Consider the following 23,773-nt stretch of genomic DNA (forward strand, 5'->3'; position numbering starts at 1 on the left):
AATATATATATTTTTTGCATTGTTGTTTGCTGTTTTCTTCTGTCTTTCTTCTGTCTCTATTATCTAATTTTATGAGCAGTGCAATTATGTTGGCTTTCACATTGCCATGCTCTATGCAGAAATACATCTCTTATAAAATCAAATACATCTCTTATAAAAAGTCAGAAGTTGACGTACCAAATACAGCCAAATACATTTAAACTCAGTGTTTCACAATTCCTGACATTTAATCCAAGTAAAGAATCCCTGTCTTCGGTCAGTTGGGATCACCAGTTTATTTTAAGAATGTGAAATGTCAGAATAATAGTAGAGAGAATTATTTATTTTAGCTTTTATTTTTATCATCACATTACCAGTGGGTTAGAAGTTTACATACACTCAATTAGTATTTGGTAGCATTTCCTTTAAATTGATCAACTTGGGTCAAACGTTTCGGGTAGCCTTCCACAAGCTTCCCACAATACGTTGGGTGAATTTTGGCCCCTTCCCCCTGACAGAGCTGTTGTAACTGAGTCAGGTTTGTAGGCCTCCTTGCTCGCACACGCTTTTTCAGTTCTGCCCACAAATTTTCTATCGGATTGAGGTCAGGGCTTTGTGATGGCCACTCCAATACGTTGACTTTGTTAAGCCATTTTGCCACAACTTTGGAAATATGCTTGGGGTTATTGTCCATTTGGAAGACCCATTTGCGAGCAAGCTTTAACTTCCTGATTGATGTCTTGAGATGTGGCTTCAATATATGAACATAATTTTCCTACCTCATGATCCCATCTATTTTGTGAAGTGCACTCCTGCAGCAAAGCACCCCCACAACATGATGCTGCCACCCTGTGCTTCACGGTTGGGATGGTGTTCTTCGGCTTGCAAGCATCCCCCTTTTTCCTCCAAACATAACGATGGTCATTATGGCCAAACAGTTCTATTTTTGTTTCATCAGACCAGAGGACATTTCTCCAAAAAGTATGATCTTTGTCCCCATGTGCAGTTGCAAACCGTAGTCTGGCTTTTTTATGGTTTTGGAGCAGTGGCTTCTTCCTTGCTGAGCGGCCTTTCAGGTTATGTCGATATAGGACTCATTTTACTGTGGATATAGATACGTTTGTACCTGTTTCCTCCAGCATCTTCACAAGGTCCTTTGCTGTTGTTCTGGGATTGATTTGCACTTTTCGCACCAAAGTACCTTCATCTCTAGGAGACAGAACACGTCTTTCCTGAGCGGAATGATGGCTGCGTGGTCCCATGGTGTTTATACTTGCGTACTATTGTTTGTTACTATTGTTTGTACAGATGAACGTGGTACCTTCAGGCGTTTGGAAATTGCTCCCAAGGATGAACCAGACTTGTGGAGGTCTACAATTCTTTTTCTGAGGTGTTGGCTGATTTCTTTTGATTTTCCCATGATGTCAAGCAAAGAGGCACTGAGTTTGAATGTGGGCCTTGAAATAGATTCACAGGTACACCTCTAATTGACTCAAATGATGTCAATTAGCCTATCAGAAGCTTCTAAAGCCATGACATCATTTTCAGGAATTTTCCAAGCTGTTTAAAGGCACAGTCAACTTAGTGTATGTAAACTTCTGACCCACTGGAATTGTGATACAGTGAATTATAAGTGAAATAATCTGTCTGTAAACCAATTGTTGGAAAAATTACTTGTTATGCACAAAGCGCAAACCGACTTACCAAAACTATAGTTTGTTTACAAGAAATTTGTGGAGTTTGAATTCTTTTTTTAATGACTCCAACCTAAGTGTATGTAAACTTCTGACTTCAACTGTAGATATTCCATAAAAAGTCTGCCGTTTCCAGCTACAATAGTCATTTACAACATTAACAATGTCTACACTGTATTTCTGATCAATTTGATGTTATATTAATGGACAAAAAAGTTGCTTTTATTTCAAAAACAAGGACATTTCTAAGTGACCCCAAACTTTTGAACTGTAGTGTACATAAGCTTAACTTTGATTTGAATATTTCTTAAACTAGACCATTAACAAATTGTTTGTTTTTAAGCAATGTTTCTCTGTTGAAAGTTTGAGACTTTAAGAGTATAGAACGTGTTATTGTTTTGACAGTTGAGAAGTTCAGTGAATGAATTTGCAACAAAGTTGCATCTCACTTAAGTCCCATGCTCATAGAATGGCACCCTCTAAGTTTCAGAAAAGATTGCCTATTTTTTGCTATTGAAGTAAGGATCTGTCACACACCCGACTGTACTTAAGGTGCAGGAGATGAAGAGCAATACCGTAATGGAATAAAGTCTCCGCACACTCAGAATCAATGCACAAATTTCATTTAATTAGCTTTCGGTCTCAAGACCTTCAACAGAGCATACACAAACACACAGTGACCACATATAGCTAATGTGTGTCAATGCAATCAAACATGATGAGCAACATCTGCGTTTAAACACATACTTGAAAGCCTAAAATATACAAAATACCACAAAGTGAGGTTTATAATGTTTTACCCCATGCTTAAAAATAATTAATGCTGTATGGTATAATTAAGCAATAAGGCCAGAGGGGGTGTGGTATATGGCCAATATACCACGGCTAAGGGCTGCTCTTAAACACGACGCAACGCAGAGTGCCTGGATATATTGGCCATATACCACAAACCCCAGAGGTGCCTTATTGCTATTATAAACAGGTTACCAACATAATTAGAGCAGTTCAAATAAATGTTTTGTCATACTCGTCAGCCAATCAGCATTCAGGGCTCGAACCACCCAGTTTATAATAGACTTTATTGATACACTTCACTCTTTACATCTTGAATAGGATAGACAAGGGAAGTAGAACACAACAAAGTAATGCATTTCCATGTTGGTACATCAGTAGTCATTTACACAAAATAATAATACAACATATTTTTATCAAGTTGTACATGTTAACTTGACTGCTATAAATACATGCTGAAACACTTATTGGGCTAAGTGTCAATTTTTTCCCTCCCAAGCGAGCATATGTGTTTAACAGATGGCAGTGTTTAATATACTCAGGGTTTAGTCTGTGGGTATCTCACTGGTGGAAGGTCGTTCTCAAGCCTTCCACTAACTTTCACGAAAGCCTCATCAGAAGCCTGCTGCAGAAGACCAGTGATGGCGAGATTGAGCTGGTTCACCACAGACATGCTCATCTCCATGACTCCACGTTGTCAATGGTCATCTGGATGGCCTGCTCAAGAATGGAGGCAATGGCGCTGGTCAGCTGTTTGAGGAGCAGCACAGGCAGGGTGGTTATCTCCTCATAGCCAGGCAGCTTCAACTGAGTCTCCTTCAGGAACTCAATGGCAGCATCCAGGAAGACCTGGATGGTTTTATTATACTGGGCAACAGTGTCCCTGAAGAAGATTGACAGCTGGAGAACATGGTGGCAGACAGCATTGAAGGCTTCGTCAATGTGTTCGCCTGAAGTTAGGATGAGCGTGTAGATCTCGAACCTGTCTACGAAGTTCTCCAGGGTGGATGTGATGGCAGGGAGTCTCTCCTTCAGGCCCAGGAGCATGTCGTGGAGGGCCTCCTTGTTGTTGGAAACCTGTAGTTTTAGATTATCGGCGTCATTGGTAGTAACTCTGATGACCAAGATGTCAACATCATCCTCTGGGGAAGACTGTTGGATATAGGAAAAACATAAGAGTAAATAACAATTTCAAAATACTTTAACAATACGGTGAAATGTATCTGACGTGTAAATAGGCACACAATAAATATTTTAAAATATGAAAGACACTCACAGCATAACGGCTGTAGAGTCTAGCGCTCAGCTCAGATGGTTTCCTGCCCTGGAATTCAAGACCCAATAACCCAGTGGATGGAGTAGAGATGGAAGCACTGACGCCATCTCTGCGGGCAGCGTAGCGGAAGTTCGCATCAGTGAAGGTTGGGCTGGTGATGTCCACATTCAGGGTGTGGCGGGAGACACTAAGTAGTTGAAGAAAAACATGACAAGCATAATCAGTTGCCATCTTCATTTATACTTGTGTGGTTAAGGTAGTTCTAAAAGTAACGCTCAGCCTTTGTTTTATCTCAGACATAGAGATAAGGAAGTTAAGATACTTTTTACAATATTTACCTTCCCTCATCTTGGCGTTTCTTCCTGGTATTCACAAATCAAATTAAACCAACTGTGTTAACTGATATTGAAATATCTTCAAATCTACATAATGTCTGTTATTTTGATTAACACTGTGAGACTAAATAATGTCCCAATGGGTATTATACATTGAGAAGGGGTCTGTTAAAAAGAAACTATTACCTCATAGAGTGTGTAATCACATTCAGAATGTCCATGGTCAGGTCAGCATGGGTCAGGATCATCTTGCCAGTCAAGCCAAGGGCTTCATTCTCAACATTTGCTTTGATGGAAGCTGTTGAAAGTAGTTAGAGTTACAAATAATTTGAATAACAATTTACAGTAAAAGATCGGTGACAATATGATTAGTTTTTCATCTATTACTTAAAAATAATGCAAATGTCAAATAAATTTACCATCCATGTCATAATCCATGAGAACAATGGCAGAGGTAGCAGATGACTTGAGTGTGGCTTTAAGAACAGGGGAATCACCCTCCAACTCAGCTGCCATATCTGTGGTGTACACAGGAGTGGCAATCTTGGCGGTGGTAGAGATCTTCTGCTTGGTACCTGTCAGCTCGACAGCAGTCTTCTCAAAGAGGGAAATGTCACCCATGTTGCTTGGCTGAGACATGTCAATCTCAACATCAGCAGTCAGTGATGCCAATGGTGCAAAGTCAATGGTAGCCTGGGCTACATGCTTTCCCTTGGTGTTGAAGGTAATAACATTGGCCTTGTTGTTGGTCACAAATTTCAGCACTGCATACACACGGCTCACGGATGCCTCAACAGCCAGGTTCTCGTCCACATCCATCTCCAGGACAATTGTGTCACCATTGCTGAGTTTAGCATTGGCAGTGACCTTTGAGGTGGAGCGTAGGCCATCATCATTCAGGTAGATGTTAGCTTCATTGTCCAGAGCTCCCAAAACAGCATTGTATTCCAGGATTGTGGCATCAATGTTGCCCTTGATGGATGACTCCACGGAGATGTACTCAAGGGTTCCCTCTAGCTTCAGGCTGTGGTCAGCCTCTACCTTGCCAATTGTTTTGATAAGGGGCAGGTTGAAATCACCTTTCAGCTTCAATGTAGAGGCAGCATTTGGCTTGGTCTTGGTGTCTGCAACAAGTTGCTGGTTGGCTTCAAGGTTCAAGATGGGCAGAGCAATCTTTGCACCGGTAGCCACAGACACTGCAGCTTCCAGGTTGTCAGTGTTCAGGCTGATTGTGCTGTCATGGTTTCCCTCAATGTGGGGGTTCTCCAGAGACAGGGATGTGGCCAGCTTAAGTCCTCTTTTAGTGGTCAGGCTGCTGGTGCCATCAAGCTTGACCTTAAGAGCTTCAAATACGGAGGCTGTGGTAGCTCCGAGACGGAACACAACGTCGTCCTCAGCGTAAAGTCCGGCATTGGCATTCAGATTGAAGATGGGTGACTTCAGGGAGAGTTCGGTGATCAGGTTGCCCAGAGAGTAAAACTGACTCTTCTGGTACAGGATCTTGGAATCAACATCAAGAGACTGCTCTGTGGTGGTCAAGATGTTCTTCAAGCCAGTATGCTCATACAGGTTTAGATCACTGATGGCTGGAATGTGCATGTTAATGAAGGGCAGATCAATCTCTGGGATGCTGATGGGGTTTGTCAGGAATTCAAGATTTGCTTCACCATTCATGGTAGCAAAGATGCCAGCCTCCTTTTCGTTGTTGTCAATAGTGAAGTTGTAGGAGGATTTGTACTGGTTGAAACGGGCAAGAGCCACAGTGTTGATCTGTTGAGTTTCAGGCTTGATGATGGCAGAGTAGTCATTCTGGAGATCAATCTTGGCCACCAGTGCCTCGTTGAAGCGAAGCTTGGTGTTTCCCTTGTTCTGGAAGTCAAAGACAACCTCACTTGGATCAATCACAATGTTGAGTGAGTTGGACACTATTCCACTGAGATCTCCAACAAGCTCTGTGTCATGGTTTGCCTTCAGTTCAATTTTCAAATATCCATAGTCAGCATTTCCAGATACCACCAGAAGGCTGTTCTTGACCTCTGGGCCTTCTGCTTCAAACCGGGCATCAAATGTGATGTGACGGTACATGTCTGCATCAGCGTTCACGGTCTGCTTCATCTTCAGAAGGACAGTGTCAGTGTCAGCAGAGATTGTCAGCTTAGCAGTGCTGGGGCTGATGGCGAAGTGAAGGTCACACTTGTGTGTGCCCTCGTGAAAGTTGAACTTCATAGCACCATCATTTCCAACGGTCAGAGTGATTGCTGTGTCCTCCAGGCGGGCAACAACCTTTTGGTTCACAGAGGCTCCATTGGTGAAGCCAAGGATTGGGATATTTATCTGGTGGTTGTAGGTGGTGTCCACAGAGGCAGATATTCCACCCTCCATAGCAAAGAATGCATTATTGATAATGTCAGCCGTGTAGTGTGCAGTGGTTGCCTTGACTGTGGTCTTAGCTGAGGCCTGGGATGAGAATCCGTAGATGATCACTGATGCCTGATGTTCAACTGCAAGTGCATTGTGAATGAACGTAAGGGTCTCTGCAACAATCATGCGTCTCATTTTGGGGATGGCAACACGAACACTGGAGTTCAGGTTGAAATTGAGGATCTCAATACTGGGTGATGTGGCCTGGGTGGCCAGGAGAGCAGTGAACTGAGGAGTCATCTCATTTTCAGTGTTGTTCCAGAGCTCAGCAGAGCTCCTGATGCTGTAGACTGGGGTGATGACACTGATCTTACCATAGAGCTTGCCAAAGCAAGGGACGCTGATCTCACTGGGAATGGCAGGGAGCTTGATCTCAGGGATCTGGAGAGTTGGAATCTCTAGGAGCTTCTCTGTGGCCATCTTAGGGAGGGCAGGGAAGGAGAACTCTGGGAATGTGATCTCTGGGAGAGTAATGTCAGGTAGGGTTGGCAGGTAGCTCATGGTCAGGTCTCCGAAGAAAGCATCCAAATCAAGCATCTGGATCTCAAAGTTGACAATGAAGTCGATGAGCTCTGTGACCTTCTGCTTGATATCGTCAAAGGAAACGGTGGTGGCTGGCACTGTGTGGAAACCCAGGATAGTGAACTCAGGGATATCCAGCTGTGTTGGAATTTCAATCTCCTGAAGCTTCTCCAGGCTGACCTTCATGGAGGGCATGACCAGGTCAGTGAGAGGAATGGTGAATGAAGGGAAGTCCAGCTCAGCTGTCTTCAGTCCAGTAACAACTCCCTCAATTATCTGCTTGACCTCGCTGACAATTTGTTGTTCACCAGCAAACTTCTGGATCACCTCAAACACATTGCCGAACACCTCATTGATGATGGTGGTGACCATGGTGTAGTGTTCGCTCAGCTGATGCAGGAAGGAGATTATATAATTTCTGAGGTCCATATCAGTGATTCTCTGCTTCAGGCTGTCAGAAATTGCCTTAACGTCATTAAGGATGGCATGGTCGACCATGTTTTTCACTGTTTTGATCATGTCTGCAACCTTGATTTCCCTCAGATGTTCAATGTAGTTAAGTGCAGATGACACAACAAAGTTGACAAACTCTCTTGAAGCCTGAAGTTTCTGTGGGATCTCAAGTGCCTTGATCAGCTCATTCACATGAGCGGTGTATTCAGCAATCATCTGGTTGGTTTCATCCACATAGGCATTGTAATCAAACGACCTCAGCTTCTGGACAACACAGTCGAGATACTCGTTCAGCTGGTCAATCACCTGTTTGATCTCAGTAGCTTTCAAGTAGTTGATGGCTTCTTCCAGCATCTGCATTACCTTCCCTGGGATATTGATGGCCGTCAGCTTGTTAACAAGGACCTGAATTGTTTCACCAATTTTAAACTGCTCAATGAGGTCCACAACCTTCTCCAGGACTGCTTCAACCTTCTTGTCAACATCATATTTGACAATCAGTTCTGTCAACTTGGCATGGAAAGCATTCAACTTACCAAAGATGTCAAAATCCTGAATCACTGCCTTGACAGGCTCAATAGCCTTGCTGAATCTTTGCCAATCTTGCTGAAACTGATCTATCAGCTGCTCAACATAAGCTTCCAAGTTGAGGGAGGTAATGTAGTTCCTCAGATCCTCAACAAATTGGGTTCTGTCAAAGTTCTCAATGAACTGCTTCAATTCATTCACTGCATTTTCAAGCTTAGCCTTGATTTCAAACTGGGCATCAATGTCGTGCAGGAGTGAAATGCTGCTGTCCTTCAGTTTCTGCATGTCAATCTGCTTGATCAGCTCTTCAATGGCATCAATGACAGCTATGATCATTGTAGTTAATTGATACTCCTTGTTGATGGCATTCAGCTCCTGGTTGAGCCTCTGGATGACAGTTTCAGACAGGATGCCATTCACAATCATATCCTTGGTAACATCAACAATTCCCTGAATGCGGGATGACAGATCAATCAGCAGGTTTTCAAAAGCTGTCTTGAGGTTCACCAGAAAGGCCTCTAGGTCTTCCAGAGAGATGGCATACACCTGGGTGAGGGTAATCAGGTCCTGTTTGAGCTGGACAGCCTTGCTTTCAAGATTCAGTTTGGTAACAAAGTCACTCACATGCTGGGGCAGAGCCTCAAGCTTAGCCTTGATCTCTTCACTGTTAATGTAATTCTGCAGTTTCTCTGCCATATTAACAATAGTGATCTTGATGTTTTCCAGGATTGCAGGCAAACTTTCAAGGAAGGGCAGGTTAATCAAGTGACTGTCAGTGTTCTTATCATACTTCAGGAAACCAGAAATTGTGAATTCCTGGTCTTCACTGGCAGCTGTGTTCAGGAGGCCGGTGAGGAGGTTTGCAGACAGCTCCAGTCCAAGCCTTTCATCATTGTTGTAGGCACTCACTTCCTGATTGAGGGCATGGTTGTTCACCTTGGACTTCACCCTGAGTGTGGCTTTCTGCTCCTGGGGAGTCAAAAGTGTATCCATCTTGTTGTCCAGTGTGGTCTCCAGGTAGAAGCCATTGTCCAGCTGCTGGGTGACAGAAGCTCTGCATTCATGAGAGCTGGCAAAAGCCAGGGGCTGTGCTTTAAGGAGGAACTTTCCATAGAGCTGAGCGCTCTGCTTGCCATACAAGGTCAGGTCACCATCAGCATTGAAGATGGCGTCAAGATTGAAGTCGAAGGGAATAATGCTGGCACGGATGGTGTTGTCGAATCGGAACGGCTGGGAGTTGAAGCGAGCATCATTTTGGATCCTTGCAGCAAGGCCAATAATTTCAAGCTCAGTGTTGTGGCTCATGTGAGTACCGAGGAGATTTCCAGTAGTGCTGCACTTAGCATTAGCGGTCAAGTCTGCATAGTTGATCTCATAGGTGTGTTTGAGCTCTTCCTCACCATAGGCCGCCTTCAGGCTTCCAGTAAAGTCAATTTTGTAGACCACTGCCTTCAGCTGAGCCTCGTTGACTAGGTTGGCTCCCAGCAGTTTCAGGTCATTGTTCACATTTACAGAGGCAGTGTAGTCCTGCAGGTCAATGGTGATATCATGTGTATAGGAAGTGCTCTCGCTGACAATGGCCTCAGCCTTTGAGGTGAAGGCAAGGGTGGAGAGAGTGATGGTCAGTGAGTTGGCATTCTCAACCTTCATGTAATTCCATGCACTCTTGGTCTCAATGGACAGAGTAGCCTTGGAGGCATCAATTCCACTGTTGAAGGTGTTCTCCATGGTGAACGGGCCCTGCAGGGTGGTTGTTCCGCTTGTGGCCAGGCCATCCTTGTTCATTGTCAGGGTAGCTTTGTGTACAGCTTTGTTCTCAAGCAGCTTTACAGTGGCATCACTGTTTACAGCCAGGCCACTGACATCCAGGGAGCCAGTGAGAAGAGAGTATATGCGATTCGTTGAGTATTCAGTGTTGGACTCCATCTTGATTGTGACTGCTCCAGAGCCAACAGAACCCTCAACCTGGTTGTGGATACTCATGCCAAGGGCAAGGGCATTGGTGTCACATTTCAGAGACAGCTGGTTATCCTTGAAGGCAAGTTCAGCAGCATGGGTCAGGATGTCTTCGAATGCATTCGTGTTAGACACAACAGACAGCTCGCCATTGGCAAAGGATGCAGCAATGGTGTTCTGGGCCTTAAGAATTGTTGAATCAATTTTCAGGGAAGAATCAATCTTTGCCTCTGGTCTGAATGGGAAGATGGTAAAAGACTGGGTGGTGATTGTGGTGCCATAGACATGTCCTGCTTTGACTGTTCCCTCCAAGTTGCTATCACCAAAGATCTTCAGTGTTGGAGTGAATATTGACACTTCAGTATTGAAGCCAACTTGGCCGGTGTGCTCTAGATTTACACTCAGACCCATGGGGCTTGTTGCTTCAATTTTGCTGCTGGATTTCACATTGATCTTGTTGTCTATAACAGTGCCAACTTCCCTTATGCTAATGCTGGCATCAATGAGCTTGTGGCTCACGGAGGTCTTCACATGGGCCTTGATGGAATCAGCAGGAGTGGTGGCAAGCAATCCAGATCCTATTTACAACACAGAAGGAACAATTATTGATTATTGCACAACTAAACATGTTCCAGATGGTGTAATAATCTATTATTTACAAAGACATTAGAACATGTCTGGAGGTGGAGCGCTACCTTCAATCTTGATGCACAGGAGTTCCATTGAGCAGCTGCCTGTCACATCAAACTTGGCAGAATAGCTTGGTGTCTCAACGGCATCTTTGCCAGCAGACACTGAGCCCTCCAAGTTGTAGAAGTTGCTCTTCACTTTTGTGGACAGCTGAGCTTTTCCGAAGAGGGGCACAAACACATCAAGGCTCTCTGGGATGAAAAGCTCAGGGATCGGGATCTCCATGGATGCAATGTCCAAGCCAAGCAGGGGCAGAACCAGGTGTGGTGTGGTCAGTGCAGCTGGGAAGTTCAGCTCCTCAGATGATTTTCCACCAAGAGGCAGGGGAATGGCGATGAAGATACGCTCATTGTTGAAGTGGTAAGCAGCTGTGGCCTCACTGTTTAAGAAAATTATATTTAATCTAATTAGTCATGGAACCCCACCCCCAAAAGAAATCAGTTAATGTATTGATAGAAAATGATTCTTATGGTAGTTGATTGATGTAACTTACGCATTCAGGAACAGTTTCTCAGGCAGAGTCATCTCCGGCATCCCAGGGACTCTCAGGTTCTGCATGTATGGGATATCAGCAGCATATTTCTCCAGGTAGTTGTTGGTTGCCTGTAATATAAATATATAGTCATATATTAAGTTCAAAGTGGACAAAATAGTGATCAGACGATAAAAGTATTTTTTTTAAAGTATTACCTCCACAGACTTGGTGAGGATGTGACGGACCTTCATGTCGGTCTGGCCCACCTGCTGATCAAGAACATCACTGACCATCTTCTGGATTGCCTCGTGAGGGAGGATGTTCTGGATGTCAGAGTTCATGTCAGACTTGACCTCAGCCACAATCTTCTCGTCATCTAAAAAGTAGGAGAAATTTATTGTAAATTAAATTAAATTTGAATGACTTTCCCATGGATACTTGACATTTAAAGCCTGGCAAAGCTCTCAGAAACGTACAGTTAAAATTGATCATGAAGCAAAACAATTTATCGTACAAAGGTTGGTCGATATTGAAAGCCTGCATACCATATTTTAGGGTGATCTTTTGCACTGAGGTGGTCTCTGGGAGCTTGATGTCACTCTCAAGCTCAAGTTCCAGTTCCTCACCACGCTTCACGTTGGCTGTAACTGTGGCGTCAGCCTTGATTGAAGGGACAAGCAGCTGCACCTGCAGCATAGCATCCTTCATGGCCTCAATTCTGCATAGAAAACCATGAGTCAGTTGGAATTTGGAAGAAAGGGAAAACAGAAGAAACCAAAACAGGGAAGTACTTTGTGGGGCAGCATTGTCAGCTTACTTAGCGCGGCCAACCAGGGACAGCTGAGGGATGTTCTTGTTGATGAGGTCAATGGAGATGGAGTGTATTCCTTTGCCCTTGGTGTTGCCATCCACAACGCCCAGTCTGATTCCGGCCTCCAAGTCAAAGTCAGGGATCTGGATGTCGGTGGTGAGGACATTCTTCTTCCTGTTGTACTTCACAGTGGCTGTGGCCTCAGTGGGGTCAGCACCTGTGTCCAGGATAAACTGAATTAGTTAGTCACCAAGGAAAAGGTTGTATGACAGAAATGGAAGGACTGTGTTACTCTAAAAGAGGGCTTTTGTAACTTAGAGCTATACCTTCTGCCTTCAGGACCATCTTTACAGTGTCAACTTTCTGACGACTTTCTTCTCCCTCCCGGAGGAGTTCGTAGCCGATGGTGGCCGTGTATTCAGTGACCTCACCAGTGGGGTGGAGCTCCACAGCAAGCCTAAATAAATGTTTCATTTCCAAAAGTTATGTCTAAGATCAATTTCTACCTGAAAATAGGAAAACATAAATGGAGCATGTTAAAATGTATTTGCATAGAACTAGTACTTACTTGCTATCTCCGGTAAAGGGGAAGTAGGGTGCAGTGTCATGGGAGCTAGCATCAGAGTACTGAAGGGTGGTGCAGTACTTCATACCAGCTAAGAATGGAGTGCACTCAGACACATCAATTCTGTCCTCTACCAGAGACGGGATGGGTTTCACTCCAGCAGAGGTCACTCCGAACAGCTTGTTGCTATAATAGGGGTCGCGGAAAGGAAATGTTTAGGCTCTGATAAATATTGGTCATCAAGTGTTATCTGAATGATACTCTGACACTTACGTGATGCTGATGAGCTTGGCAGGACCCTGAGGAGCAGGGATGGTCAGCTTGACCTGGTTGTCGGCCATGACGATCTTAGCGCTGAGCCCACTCTCATGGTATAGGCTGGTGTGCATCTCCAAGCCAGAGAGAAGGTACTCAGGAATGTGGGAACCAACCCGGGCCACAAACTCAATTCCAGCGGAGGGCATGAAGGAGACCTCGCTCTGTGGGAAAGGGATCAGTCCAAGTATATTATATAGATATACAAAAAGACTGACGGACTTCACATGTATTAGGGTTACTACAAATAGAAAACAGATCAGTGAAAATAAATATAAAAGTTTACCATGTCGGGTGTAATGTGCAGTCCTCCCTTGATGCCAGGGGTGAAGGTACCAGACAGGGCAATCTTCAGTGGTACACCAGTGGCAGTTGGCAGGAAGAATTCGTTATCCATGAAGATGTAATGGGCGAAGACTTCATTGTCAGCGTTGGTCATCAGTCCCTTCATCAGCTGTGGAACATGTACAGTTGAAGTCGGAAGTTGACATACACCTTAGCCAAATACATTTAAACTCAGTTCTTCACAATTCCTGACATTTAATCCTAGTAAAAATTCCCTGTATTAGGTCAGTTAGGATCACCAGTTTATTTTAAGAATTTGAAATGTCAGAATAATAGTAGAGAGAATTATTTATTTCAGCTTTTATTTATTTATTCACATTACCAGTGGGTTAGACGTTTACATACACTCAATTAGTATTTGGTAGCATTTCCTTTAAATTGATCAACTTGGGTCAAACGTTTTGGGTAGCCTTCCACAAGCTTCCCACAATACGTTGGGTGAATTTTGGCCCATTCCTCCTCACAGAGCTGGTGTAACTGAGTCAGGTTAGTAGGCCTCCTTGCTCGCACACACTTTTTCCGTTCTATAGGATTGAGGTCAGGGCTTTGTGATGGCCACTCCAATACCTTGACATTGTTGTCCTAAAGCTATTTTGCCACAACTTTGGAAGTATGCTTGGGGTTATTGTCCATTTGGAAGACCCATTTGCGACGAAGCTTTAACTTCCTGACTGATGTCTTGAGATGCTGCTTCAATATATGCACATCATTTTCCTACCTCATGATCCCATCTATTTTGTGAAGTGCACCAGTTCCTCCTGCAGCAAAGAAACCCCACAACATGATGCTGCCACCCCCGTGCTCCGGTTGGGATGGTGTTCTTCAGCTTGCAAGCCTCCCCCTTTTTCCTCCAAACATAACGATGGTCATTATGGCCAAACATTTCTATTTTTGTTTCATCAGACCAGAGAACATTTCTCCAAAAGGTACGATCTTTGTCCCCATGTGCAGTTGCAAACCGTAGTCTGGCTTTTTTAATGGCGGTTTTGGAGCAGTGGCTTCTTCCTTGCTGAGCTGCCTTTCAGGTTATGTCGATATAGGACTCGTTTTACTGTGGATATAGATACGTTTGTACCTGTTTCCTCCAGCATCTTCACAAGGTCCTTTGCTGTTGTTCTGGGATTGATTTGCACTTTTCGCACCAAAGTACCTTCATCTCTAGGAGACAGAACACGTCTTTCCTGAGCGGAATGACGGCTGCGTGGTCCCATGGTGTTTATACTTGCGTACTATTGTGTGTTACTATTGTTTGTACAGATGAACGTGGTACCTTCAGGCATTTGGAAATTGCTCCCAAGGATGAACCAGACTTGTTGAGGTCTACAAAAAAAAAATCTTAGGTGTTGGCTGATTTCTTTTGATTTTCCCATGATGTCAAGCAAAGAGGCACTGAGTTTGAAGGTAGGCTTTGAAATACATCCAAATGTACACCTCCAATTGACTCAAATGATGTCAATTAGCCTATCAGAAGCTTCTAAATCATTTTTTGGGGAATTTTCCAAGCTGTTTAAAGGCACAGTCAACTTAGTGTATGTAAACTTCTGACCCACTGGAATAATCTGTCTGTAAACAATTGTTGAAAAAATTACTTGTGTCATGCACAAAGTAGATGTCCTAACCAACTTGCCAAAACTATAGTTTGTTAACAAGAAATTTGTGGAGTTGTTGAAAAACGAGTTTTAATGACTCCAACCTAAGTGTATGTAAACTTCCGACTTCAACTGTAGATTTCAGAGTTAGGGTAGTTTACATTTTTGATCATTAAATATCATTCTTTTTTTCTTTTCTTTTTTTCTTCTTTTTTTTCTAAATTTTACCCCCTTTTCTCCCCAATTTTCGTGGTATCCAATCGCTAGTAATTACTATCTTGTCTCATCGCTACAACTCCCGTACGGGCTCGGGAGAGACGAAGGTCGAAAGCCATGCGTCCTCCGAGACACAACCCAACCAAGCCGCACTGCTTCTTTAACACAGCGCGCCTCCAACCCGGAAGCCAGCCGCACCAATGTGTCGGAGGAAACACCGTGCACCTGGCCCCCTTGGTTAGCGCGCACTGCACCCAGCCCGCCACAGGAGTCGCTGGAGCGCGATGAGACAAGGAAATCCCTGCCGGCCAAACCCTCCCTAACCCGGACGACGCTATCCCAATTGTGCGTCGCCCCACGGACCTCCCGGTCGCGGCCGGCTGCGACAGAGCCTGGGGGCGAACCCAGAGACTCTGGTGGCGCAGTTAGCACTGCGATGCAGTGCCCTGGACCACTGCACCACCCGGGAGGCCCTTAAATATCATTCTTGTGAGATTAATTCTCAACCCTCCTCACCCCTCACATTTTCACCCCTCCTTATGACCAGCACTGTTCTATTCTGACTGCACTAGACTCCAGACTTAAAGTAGAGACACTCCCTCCCTGGTTGAGAGTCAAACTTGATGAAGCTGTCTTCTCTTACCTTGTGTTGTTATTGATAACGTCACTGGTTAGTCTGACAGATTAGGAAATTATTAAACACTCTTGGCATGAAAGCAAGGGATTTTTCTGGTTTTCAACTCCCACAGTGTTTGAGGACTGTACACAATGTTAAAGACTAGTTTGTTTTGCTACTTTGATTCCACTATGTTCCCCTTATATACGGTGAGCTCCAGAAGTATTTTGACAGTGATATTTGCATCTGCATGGCTTGCTGTTTGGGGTTTTAGGCTGGGTTTCTGTACAGCACTTTGTGACATTGGCTGATGTAAATAAGGCTTTATAAATATCTTTGATTGATTGATTAACCTATAGATTCAAAAACTATCTTTAATGTCTATGTGAATTGATAGTGTTGCACTTTAATGTATTTTGTACATACATCTGTGGGGAACATCTTGAGTACGTTGTCAATCATCAGACCAGCAGAGTAGGCCATCTTCTCCATCTCATTGGTCTTCAGGTATCCAAGTTCATTTCCCAGCAGTCTCAGGTAAATCATAGCCTCAGGGGACTCCTGAGCCTTCAGATTCCTGACCAGTTTGTTGAGGTTACGGCCAATTTCTCTCACGATGTTCTGGGAAGCCTACAGAATATTTTTTTCAATGAAAGAGGCAGATAGCTCATGCTACAATTAAATAACTAGGATTAAAATCACACAAATTAAAATGTTTGGTAAGGAAAGAGGAAGAACATAGTATGGTTTTGAATACCTGTCTCTTCATTCTGTCTTTCTTCAGAGCGGGCATCATCCTCTTCATGACCTCACTAACCTGCAGAGGCATCTTGTCAGAAACGAAGTAGACGGTCTTTAGAACTGTGTCAGGGAAGAATCCGTTCTCTCCGAACAAAGCCTCAACAGTTGGCTCAAGTCCTTTGCCTTCCATGCCAACCTTACAAGTGAAGAGAATGTTTACCATGAGACTGATAGAAAAATAAGTGTATATTCTGCAAAAAAACATCATCCCTATAATAATTTTAGAGAAACAACTCAAATAGTATTTTTTACCTCCACCATGTCAACATTGTAGCCGAAGGCCTTCAGGGTCATCTCCAGCATGACTTCCTTGGGCAGATAGCTGGTGCCCTCGAAGAGCATATTTCCTTGCACAGATCCGATCATGTAGTTGCGGGAAAACTTGGTGGGATCCATGACAGTTCCAACCTCATTGTCCTGCAGGGCATCAAGAATCTTCTGTCTCAGCCTTTAATGGAAGGAATAATTTATTATATGTTCAAACCTATGATGAGGAGGGAACAACCGAACAGAATATTTCTGTTAGCTTCGGCAGTAAATACTGCAGATATCTCTCACGTACTCCTGGGTCTCAGCTGCTGTGGATGCCAGTATATTAGTCAGGTGGGAGATGACAAAGCTCTTGGCCTGCTGGTCTTCTTCGATGGGCAGAGCGGCAGCCAGCTGAGCCAGTTCAGCAGGCTGAGGGTCCTTCATCAGCACCAGGTAGGCAGCAACGCGCTTCTGCAGGGGGCTAGCACCACTCAAAAGAACCTGCATGAGCACCTCTCTGCCCTGTAAACAGGAGAATGTGTATAACAGTTCTGCAGTGAACAAAGAGTTGATGGTTTCCATATATATATTTTTGAAGCTAATAGGAAAAGAGTGAGTTACCTCCTCAGGGACAGGGGTCTGTCTGAATGCCTGAATGGCAGCCTGTTGGACTTCCAGGGAAGCGGCGGGCTCGTTTACACACTGGATCACAGCAGACTTCAGGGCAGGACTGGCGGCTCCCATGGCTGCAGCCATGTTACCAATAACCTGGGGAGCAGAAGGAAGCAAACATGAATTATTCTGATTCAAATTGTTGCTTGCTGTGTGAGTAAATCTGAAAAAGCTAAGGGGAGCGATGGAACATTCACCCTCAGGGCCAGGAAGTTCTGCTCCTTGTCACCGGTGCAGTCACCCAGCTGGGCAACAGCAAACTCAGCCACAGCCGAAATCTCAGGGGTCACTTTGCCCTCGGCCTTGTAGAACCTGATGAGGAACACAATGTCAGAATTTCATTGTCTGCATCTGCTCAGTTCCATTTAGAAAATACGTTGCTTTAAAATGTCTGTTTACCTCTTGACAACATTGCTCAGGGCATACAGGATAGGCTTGCTCTGCTTGTACCGTGCCATAGCCAGCATGTCGTTGACCAGGAGGGCAGAGGGGTTGGGGACCAGTCCCAAGGCAAACACGACGGCATCAACCTCAAAGGCAGAGTTGTCAAAGGTCCTGAGGATCTGCATGATGGCACTGCTGCACTCTGGGGTACCGCACTGGGCCAGAACCTGGTAGGTCAGGGATCCGGACACCTTCAGGGCCTCGGGGATAGCAGGGCTCAGGGTTTCAGCCTTCATTCCACGGACCATGCTCACAAGCTGCTGGAAGAGGTGGGCTCTCCTCTCACCGTTGGACAGAGTGGCCAGTTCCCTCAGGACGGCCAGAGTAGCATCCTTGTCCTGAACAACACTCTTGTCCTCAGCAGCTTCCATTGGCAGACCCTTGAGGTTGGCCACATCTGCAGGAAGATAAAGTCAGTTTTGACAGTGAGCGGGTGAAATCCTTTTTCAATCATCTTCATAATTAGAATGCAATGTAAGGGATACTTACTGTGGTCAAAAACTCTCTCATTGTATGTGGAAACCTCCAGCAGAGTCAGGAACTGCTTGCCAACGTTGGTAACTCCATACTCTCCCCTGTGGAAAGCCAAAGAGATGATAAAGACGTATGCAACATCTCTTACCATTGCAGGTACGTATTTCATAAAACATGATAGGCATAATGTTTTCCACACTTGTGAGAGAAAGGCACCAGGATGTGGGTCTCAGTGCAGACACCAGAGATCATGTGCTTCTTGTCATTGTCAAACTTGTAGTTGCAGGTCTGGGAGCTTCTGATCAGCTGAGCAAGAGGATAGTGCTGTAGGAGGAGAAATTATTAGTGTTTCGTTTTTTTTTGTAAAGGAGTTAAAAAGTGAATAAGGAGTAATATTAGTTGTCATTTCAGCTACTGGAGCGGAGAAAAATAATTACTTTGAATGGTTTTTGGAAAGGAGTTAAAAAGTGAATTAGGATTAATAAATTATTTAAAATGTATTTCAGAATCTAACCAGCGACTTTTACTGTTTTCCAGGCTTACCATGCCAGAGATGAGGGCCAGGGGGCTGGTGTGGTCCCTCTGGGGGATGAAGTGGTCACATTTGGACAAGTCCCTGTTGAGAGTGATGTCAGTAGCGGTGTCCTCCATGGCATTGACTATGTAGTGGGTCTTGCACATGCCGTGGATGGTGGGCTGAGGGGAAAGTCAATGACCCTTGTCATATTTGAATAAATATAAATACTGAATTATGTTTTCTGAAAAACTGAATGTGACAAATTGCTCTCTGCAGAGCCATGAACATAATTTTCTTGGCTAGTCTTGTACCTTGTAGTGCATCACGTCGGCGTGCCAACAGTACTGCATTCTCTTTAATTTATTATTGCTTTATTACACAATAATTACATTTTTGTTTATTGGATTCACTAAAACAAGCACCAATATGTACAATTGTTTACCAGGTAGTTTCCAATTGTATTGAATAATATGGAGTAATTATGTACACACTATTAGTAATAAAGTACTCAATAAGAAATGACTTGCTCATATCGCTGAAACTACACTGTTATAAAAAGTGTGTAGTTATGATTAGGGTGTTTTCTGAGAAGATCAACATACCATTTTCTTGTTGTTCTCCTCTTCCAGCAGGGGCACGGCAAGGGCAGAGACGATACCTCTCTTGATGTTCAGGATGGTCACGGACTCATCCTCCTCAGGGTACAGTTTCACATCGTACACTCCCTCAACCACAACCTTCAGAGGATGTCTGAGCAGGGACAGAGAGGTGAAAGGTTGGATACCAGTTGTTAACTCCAAATTACAATGTGCTTATTTGAAGAGAGGACAAGGAATTTTAAACAAATATTGGGGACAAGTTTTGGGTTAGGGCATGTGTGACAGCCTTGGGGTCTTACTTCTCCATGGCAGCAGCGAAGGCATCAGATCCGGGGGCAGGTCCGAACACAGGGTTGCCCTCTGAGTCCATATCGACAACCTCACTCAAGCTACAGCCTGTGGTGCGCAGGATGTAGCTGCAAGACTGAGGAACTTCAATCTCGACCTGTAGGGGGAGACAAAGAGGTCACAATGTTTACTTATTCTGCAAACATAGGAGACGGGACAGCATGACAGCATGAGAACTTGTGGGCTACCCTATGTGATTAGAACATGCAAGCTTGCGTTCAAATTTGCTAGAAATTTCTGTCGTTGTCTCATTGCAAACAATGACATTCAGTTTTTTCATGAGTCACCAGTATGTACACAGCATAACTTTTATGTTACTGTAATATTGATATATTGATGGGCTTACCTTGCAAGAGCCCTTTGGTCCGTTCCTGATGTTGGAAGCTCCGTTCAGGGCATTCAGGGACTCTGCTTCATATTGGTATTCATATTTGTGAAGGCTCTTATACCTTTTTGCCACTAGAGTGGAGGACAGAAATATATTGCAAAGTTAAGACAGATAGTTAATTATATTCCAAACAAGCTCATCTACTACTGCTTAACACATAGAATTGGACTCTTTATTGATCTCGGTAGTAATTGTTGGGTGTGCGTCCGATGGCAATAAATCGCCTGCTTTCTGTTAGAGCTAAAACAAAGCCTTTGTGATTTTTCACTTACGTAAGCATGTTGGATTTTCTTCTTCAGCATTGTCTTGGGCATCTGTAAGGGAAAGATGCATAAGTATGTTTCTTTTGAAATACAGTGTATTTGAAAATGTGACTAGCGACTGTCTTGCTTATTAGTCTATGAAATATGTTAAACGAGATATTGGCCTGATCATTTTAAAGGCAGATGATTCCAAGGTGCTACCACACCTTTAACCTTTAAAATGTACAATATTTGATGCACATTTCTGTAAAAGAATGTAATACATCTTTCTTAAATGTATGGTGTAAAATGTTGGGATTGGGAAGAGGGGCGGAAGATGAGGAAAGTTGGAAAGGGTTATATAGGGCAGGGGGCGGCAACAGTGAGGGATTACTTTTGGCCCCCCAAAGTTTTTTTGTTAAATTGTTGTTGTTCTGTTTTGTTTTGTCATAAAAGCCTGTAAAATCAACAGGAATTCAGAGAAAAAATTTGTTAAATTTAGGAAATCTGTACCCAAGTATTCCCACAATTTAAAAAAAGAGATGTGATCGTGACTCAATGTAATCAAGATATAAAATGTATTCTTATTTTGCAAATGCAATATTTTTTTGGCCTTAGTTGTGGTCAATTTGCAGTGTACAAATTATTATAACTGTGTTCCTGACCATCCGCTCTGACAAAAAATCGTCCTGCAGCTGAATATAGGTGCCTACCCCTGATAAGGGTAATGTAAGATGCTTCCACTTTGTGATGTGATATATTAACATTTCAATACATACATTTCATGCAAAATAGGCTTATTTGACATCAATTTGGCATCTGTTGAAAACTATAAACCTCTCCAAATTAAAACATATGATAAGTGTTACAAAAACCTTTTTCCATAGACAGTTAATCAACCACGTTTTCCAGAAGCAGGGAAAGGTCAGAAAGATACTTACAGGCCAAGGCAAGGGTGCTCAGAAGTAGCAAAAGGCAGAGCTTTGCGTCCCCCATGATGGGTTCGTTGAAGCGCTTTCCTTAAGGTTTGAGAGTACTCAGTCGAGACTGATTCCTTAACCCCAGTACAATGTTTTTATACTCCGAGAGACCGGAGGGGTTGGTGGGAGTCACAGACAGTACTGATGTCCCTGCTCCAAAGTCCATCCCACCCATCCCTTTGGAGGGACACAGGCGAGTGGCTGTTCATGGATTCCAAGCATCTGTAAACGTTATCTATTAGTCATATATATTTTGTTAATCATATAGATTTAAGCAGATATAATGATACACTGACAAGATATTTATTTTGTTCGTTCCCCCCCAACACACATACACACGAACACAACTTCGTTCCACAACATAATACCTATGTTTTTAAGTACATACTGGTATATAGCTACATTGAACTTGTTTTTATTCAATCTTTTTGTATTCTGTGTTTTTTATATACACCACTGTTCAAAAGTTTGGGGTCACTTAGAGATGTCCTTGTTTTTGAAAGAAAAGCAAATTTTTTGTCCATTAAAGTAACATCAAATTGATCAGAAATATGGTGTAGACATTGTTAATTTTGATAATGACTATTGTAGCTGGAAACAGCTGATGTTTTTTATGGAATATCTGTCCATAATGGCCTTAGTTATCTTTGTTTTCTGTATTATTTTAGTTAGGTCACGGTGTGACATGGGGGATGTTTGTGTGTATTTGTCTCATATTGGGTGGTTGTATTGTATTAGGGGGTTTGGTAGAGTTTATGGGGTTGTGTTCAGTGTAGGTGTCTAGGTATGTCTATGGTTGCCTGAGTGGATCTCAATCAGAAACAGCTGTCTTTCATTGTCTCTGATTGGGAGCCATATTTAAGGCAGCCATAGGCATTAGGCTGTTGTGGGTAATTGTCTATGTCTAAACGTTAGTAGCTGGTGTGTGCACTTTCGTTTTGTAGCTTCACGGTTGTTTTGTTAGTTTGTAAAGTGTTTCGTTTCGTGTTCATCTTCTTCTCTCATTAAAAAGAGGATGTATTTATATCACGCTACGCCTTGGTCCACTCATTCACCCGAAGACAATCGTGACAATATCTACATAGGCGTACAGAGGCCCATTGTCAGCAACCATCACTCCTGTGTTCCAATGGCAGGTTGTGTTAGCTAATCCAAGTTTATCATTCTAAAAGGCTAATTGATCATTAGAAAACCCTTTTGCAATTATGTTAGCACAGCTGAAAACTGTTGTTGTCACACCCAGATCTGTTTCACCTGTCTTGTGATTGTCTCCACCCCCCTCCAGGTGTTGCTTATTTCCCTGGTGTATTTATCCCTGTGTTTCCTGTCTCTCTGTGCCAGTTCGTCTTGTATGCCTCTCAAGTCAACCAGTGGTTTTTCCCGTACTCCTGCTTCTATTCTCTTTTGCTAGTCCTCCCGGTTTTTGACCCTTTCCCGTTTTCTGGACTCTGTACCCTCCTGCCTGACCATTCTGCCTGCCCTGACCTCGAGCCTGCTTGCCACTCTGTACCTCCTGGACTCTGAACTGGTTTTGACCTTTTGCCTGTCCACGACCATTCTCTTGCCTACCCCTTTTGGATTGTTTAATAAATATCAAAACTCAAACCATCTGCCTCCCGTGTCTGCATCTGGGTCTCGCCTTGTGCCCTTATAGTTGTACTGATTAAAGAAGCAATAAAACTGGCCTTCTTTAGACTAGTTGAGTATCTGGAGCATCAGCATTTGTGGGTTCGATTACAGGCTTAAAATGGCTTTCTTCAAAAATACTTTCTTCTGAAACACATCTGTCTATTCTTGTTCTGAGAAATGAAGGCTATTCCATGCGAGAAATTGCCAAGAAACTGAAGATCTTGTACAACGCTGTGTACTACTCCCGTCACAGAACAGCGCAAACTTGCTCTAACCAGAATAGAAAGAGGAGTGGGAGGCCCCGGTGCACAACTGAGCAAGAGGACAAGTACATTAGAATGTCTAGTTTGAGAAACAGATGCCTCACAAGTCCTCAACTGGCAGCTTCATTAAATAGTACCTGCAAAACACCAGTCTCAACGTTAACCTCACTAGGGTAGGGGGCACTATTTTCACCTCCGGATGAAAAGCGTTCCCAAAGTAAACTGCCTGTTACTCAGGCCCAGAAGCTAGGATATGCATATAATTGGATAAATAGATTTGGATAGAAAACACTCAAGTTTCCAAAACTGTTAAAATAATGTCTGTGAGTATAACAGAACAGATATGGAAGAAAACCTGAGAAAAATCTATCCAGGAAGTGGGATTTCTTTATGTTTGTAGTTTTCCATTGACTGCCTATACAGATTCATATGGCTTCCACTATATGTCAACAGTCTTTAGAAATTGTTTCAGGCTTGTATTCTGAAAAATGAGGGAGTAAGACCACTCTGAATGAGTGGACACTGCAGTGTCCCAGAGGTTTTTCACGACCGAGAGCGCGCCTTTCTTGTTTTCCTTTTATTTTGA

General features: G+C 43.5%; 1 protein-coding gene across 2 annotated transcripts; it reads right to left on the reverse strand.

Moving 5' to 3' along the window:
- Positions 1–2,280: 2,280 nt before the first annotated feature.
- LOC129817694 (apolipoprotein B-100-like) lies at positions 2,281–21,366 on the reverse strand. 2 transcript variants are annotated; one of them, XM_055873183.1, is made up of 29 exons: positions 21,257–21,366; positions 20,346–20,387; positions 20,032–20,144; positions 19,637–19,782; positions 19,341–19,488; positions 18,765–18,917; positions 18,421–18,545; positions 18,237–18,322; positions 17,703–18,144; positions 17,501–17,615; positions 17,253–17,399; positions 16,942–17,153; positions 16,632–16,827; positions 16,336–16,515; positions 16,005–16,208; positions 13,099–13,266; positions 12,771–12,976; positions 12,501–12,683; positions 12,259–12,389; positions 11,939–12,149; positions 11,667–11,839; positions 11,337–11,497; positions 11,140–11,249; positions 10,652–11,025; positions 4,496–10,534; positions 4,263–4,374; positions 4,080–4,103; positions 3,742–3,928; positions 2,281–3,617 (listed from the first exon to the last, which is right to left on the reverse strand). In XM_055873183.1, exons 1-29 carry the CDS (start codon positions 21,309–21,311, stop codon positions 3,141–3,143), a joined length of 10,920 nt encoding a protein of 3,639 aa, XP_055729158.1. In that variant the 5' UTR covers positions 21,312–21,366; the 3' UTR covers positions 2,281–3,140. The 2 variants fall into 2 exon arrangements, with proteins under 2 accessions (XP_055729158.1, XP_055729159.1); XM_055873184.1 differs by lacking the exon at positions 4,080–4,103.
- Between the last annotated feature and the right edge of the window lie 2,407 nt (positions 21,367–23,773).

This window comes from Salvelinus fontinalis, chromosome 20 (genome assembly GCF_029448725.1).
Source record: "Salvelinus fontinalis isolate EN_2023a chromosome 20, ASM2944872v1, whole genome shotgun sequence".
In the NCBI taxonomy this organism is placed as follows: domain Eukaryota; kingdom Metazoa; phylum Chordata; class Actinopteri; order Salmoniformes; family Salmonidae; genus Salvelinus; species Salvelinus fontinalis.